Source organism: Mastomys coucha, chromosome X (genome assembly GCF_008632895.1).
Source record: "Mastomys coucha isolate ucsf_1 chromosome X, UCSF_Mcou_1, whole genome shotgun sequence".
Taxonomy (NCBI): Eukaryota; Metazoa; Chordata; class Mammalia; order Rodentia; family Muridae; genus Mastomys; species Mastomys coucha.
In genome coordinates, this window is record NC_045030.1 from 41,687,607 (window position 1) to 41,690,053 (window position 2,447).

Genomic DNA, 2,447 nt, shown 5'->3' on the forward strand with positions numbered 1-2,447 from the left:
CAGTAACGAGCAGATGACAAACAAACATAAAATTCACTTAACAGAATAGCAGCAGCAATCATTCCTCCTATTTAAATCACTGCATATGGACTTTTAAATGAATGCTTCAGAAATATCTCTGGCTATTATTCTAGGGTATCTGATTCTGGCTATCTCTAGGAACCCACAAAAGGATAGAAATACGTTGGAGAAATGAAAAATATCTGTGAAGAAGATAATTGATCTGTGAGTTAAGAAATTCCTTACCAGACAGTTCAAGAGAAGGCTAATGTGAGTTTGACAAGGCTCAAGGTTCTTCTCCTTTCTCATCCAAACCTGTTACAGACAGATAGATGGATGAAGTTACTAGAAGGCTACAGAGGAAACACCCGCACCACACCTACCCTTTGTGTCCCCCTAGCATTGTTCTGTCATATTCAATAGAAATGCAAGAAGAAGAAGAAGAAGAAGAAGAAGAAGAAGAAGAAGAAGAAGAAGAAGAAGAAGAAGAAGAAGAAGAAGAAGAAGAAGAAGAAGAAGAAGATGAAGAAGAAGATGATGAAGAAGAAGATGATGAAGATGAAGAAGAAGCTAAAGTATTCTGAAGTTTAGACACGGGAAGTGAGGACCAAGTTGAGACAGCATTGCTTTAGAGACTGGTTTTGGAAATCCATGGTTGGAGTTATGGGAGAGCAGTCAATTAAAAGGAAGCCCCTATGAATGCAGTGAGTCTGTCATGCAGCTCCTTGTTGGTGGGACAATGGTTAGTTAGGCCTCAGAAAGACTACTACCCACTGAAACTAAAGAGAATAGTTAGGAAACAGCCTTACTGCAATTTTCTTCAGGAGTACCCGGAGCAACCGAAGAGCTTCAACCCGCCTCCGAGCCAGCAAGTACTTCCGCTCCTCCCACTCTCCAGAAGAGTCCAGCTCCTGATGAGCCTCAGCCTTGGTTTTCACTTTTTCCTTTCTTTGACGGTGTCTGTCTCTTTCCTTCAGAGCTCGCCTCCTGTCCCTGGCCTTCTTTCTCTTTTCTTGGGCTTTCCTTACTTCATCTTTTCTTTTTCTGAACAACAATGAAGATTCATCATTCATTCAAGCAATCATTATTAGCCATTTGGTTTCACACCCATCCCCCACCCTGAAGAACTAATAATCATTTAGGCTTCCAGAAACCTATGTCTGATAACCTCAGGACATGGAATTGACAACTCAGGGCATAATCAAAGAACAAAAAAACAAAACCAACCAACCAACCAAACAAACAAACAAACACAACAACCAGGGGCTACAGGGGATCGCTCCATCAGTAATGTGACTGTCTTTTGTATACAAGGACCTGACTAAGCAAGGTGTATATACTTTCAATCCCAGTGCTGGGGAGGTAGAGACAGGTGGATTCCTGGGACACACCGACCAGATAGGCTAGAGTATTTGGCAAGTTATAGGCCAGTGAAAGATCGTTTCTTAAAAACAAAAACAAAACAGGTGGACAGCATCAGAGGAATGACAGCTAAGGTCCTCTGGCCTACACACACATACACACACCCACCCACATGCAAACGCATGCATACATACATCCATATAGGCATACTTTACATACATACATACAAAAGAAATAAAATACATGCCCCCGAAAAATCAAAAAAAGAAGATCAGTCAAAGGAAAAGACACAATTTTGTGTGTAAAATACAAATATATAAAGGATACCTTATAGACACGGAGGGAAGGACAGAAAGAAGAGAAGGAAAGAGAGCTCTGGCACTTTTTATGTGATATCGTGAAGAATAGGCAAGAAAATCAGCAGCGGATTCTATTCTGAAGGCAGGGGAAAAAAGGGCTATAGTCTGACATCACAAAACTAATTCTAAGATAGCTGAAAAGCTCAGAAAAATCAAACAGGCCATGAAACTAGTCCACCCAGTTCCCTGGTGGAGGGAGTGGGGATCCCGGAGTCTCAGACATAGTATGCCCTGGTAAAACAGGACGGTTGTGACAGTCGCAGAAGGATGCCACAGTTCTCACAAGTCTTAAATCCAGGGGGAGGATCTAGTGTGACAGTGATTGCTCCTGCATGCCAGATACTCAGTAAAGACAAAATCCATAACAATAATCCTCATAATTTAGAAGGCTATAGTCAGGTGTCATCTCGAGTGGACCATTTGAGACTGGACATGCCATGCTGAGACGTTCCGGCAGCACATAAGCTCTGACTGGAAAAAAACATTCTGTGGGTAGGCCCCACCCTTTATGGAAAGGGGTAGACTCCATCACCTACAGATATGTGTGGAGACTCAAGGCCTGGGTTAGTGGGTGGCTAGCTCTCTCAGCCATGGGTTTTGGTGAGCAGGACTGAGAACTGTGAAGCTCAGGTCCAACGGGCCCTCTCTCAAATTTCCACAGCATCCTTCCTTTTTACAGGACATTTAATGCTGTACATGATTTGAAAGCACCGAGACCCATACATC

At 42.7% G+C, this 2,447-nt stretch overlaps 1 protein-coding gene across 7 annotated transcripts in view; it reads right to left on the bottom strand.

The window, feature by feature from the left end:
* LOC116076226 (A-kinase anchor protein 17B) overlaps window positions 1–2,447 on the bottom strand; it is a 38,303-nt gene that overhangs the window by 5,793 nt on the left and 30,063 nt on the right. For 6 of the 7 annotated variants that reach the window (XM_031350153.1, XM_031350297.1, XM_031350079.1 and 3 more), the window contains 2 exons: window positions 810–1,044; window positions 247–315 (listed from right to left, as the gene is read on the bottom strand). In XM_031350153.1, coding sequence (XP_031206013.1) covers window positions 247–315; window positions 810–1,044 — 304 coding nt within the window. The remainder of the gene's footprint in view (window positions 1–246; window positions 316–809; window positions 1,045–2,447) is intronic. The other variant, XM_031350347.1, reaches the window with a different exon arrangement.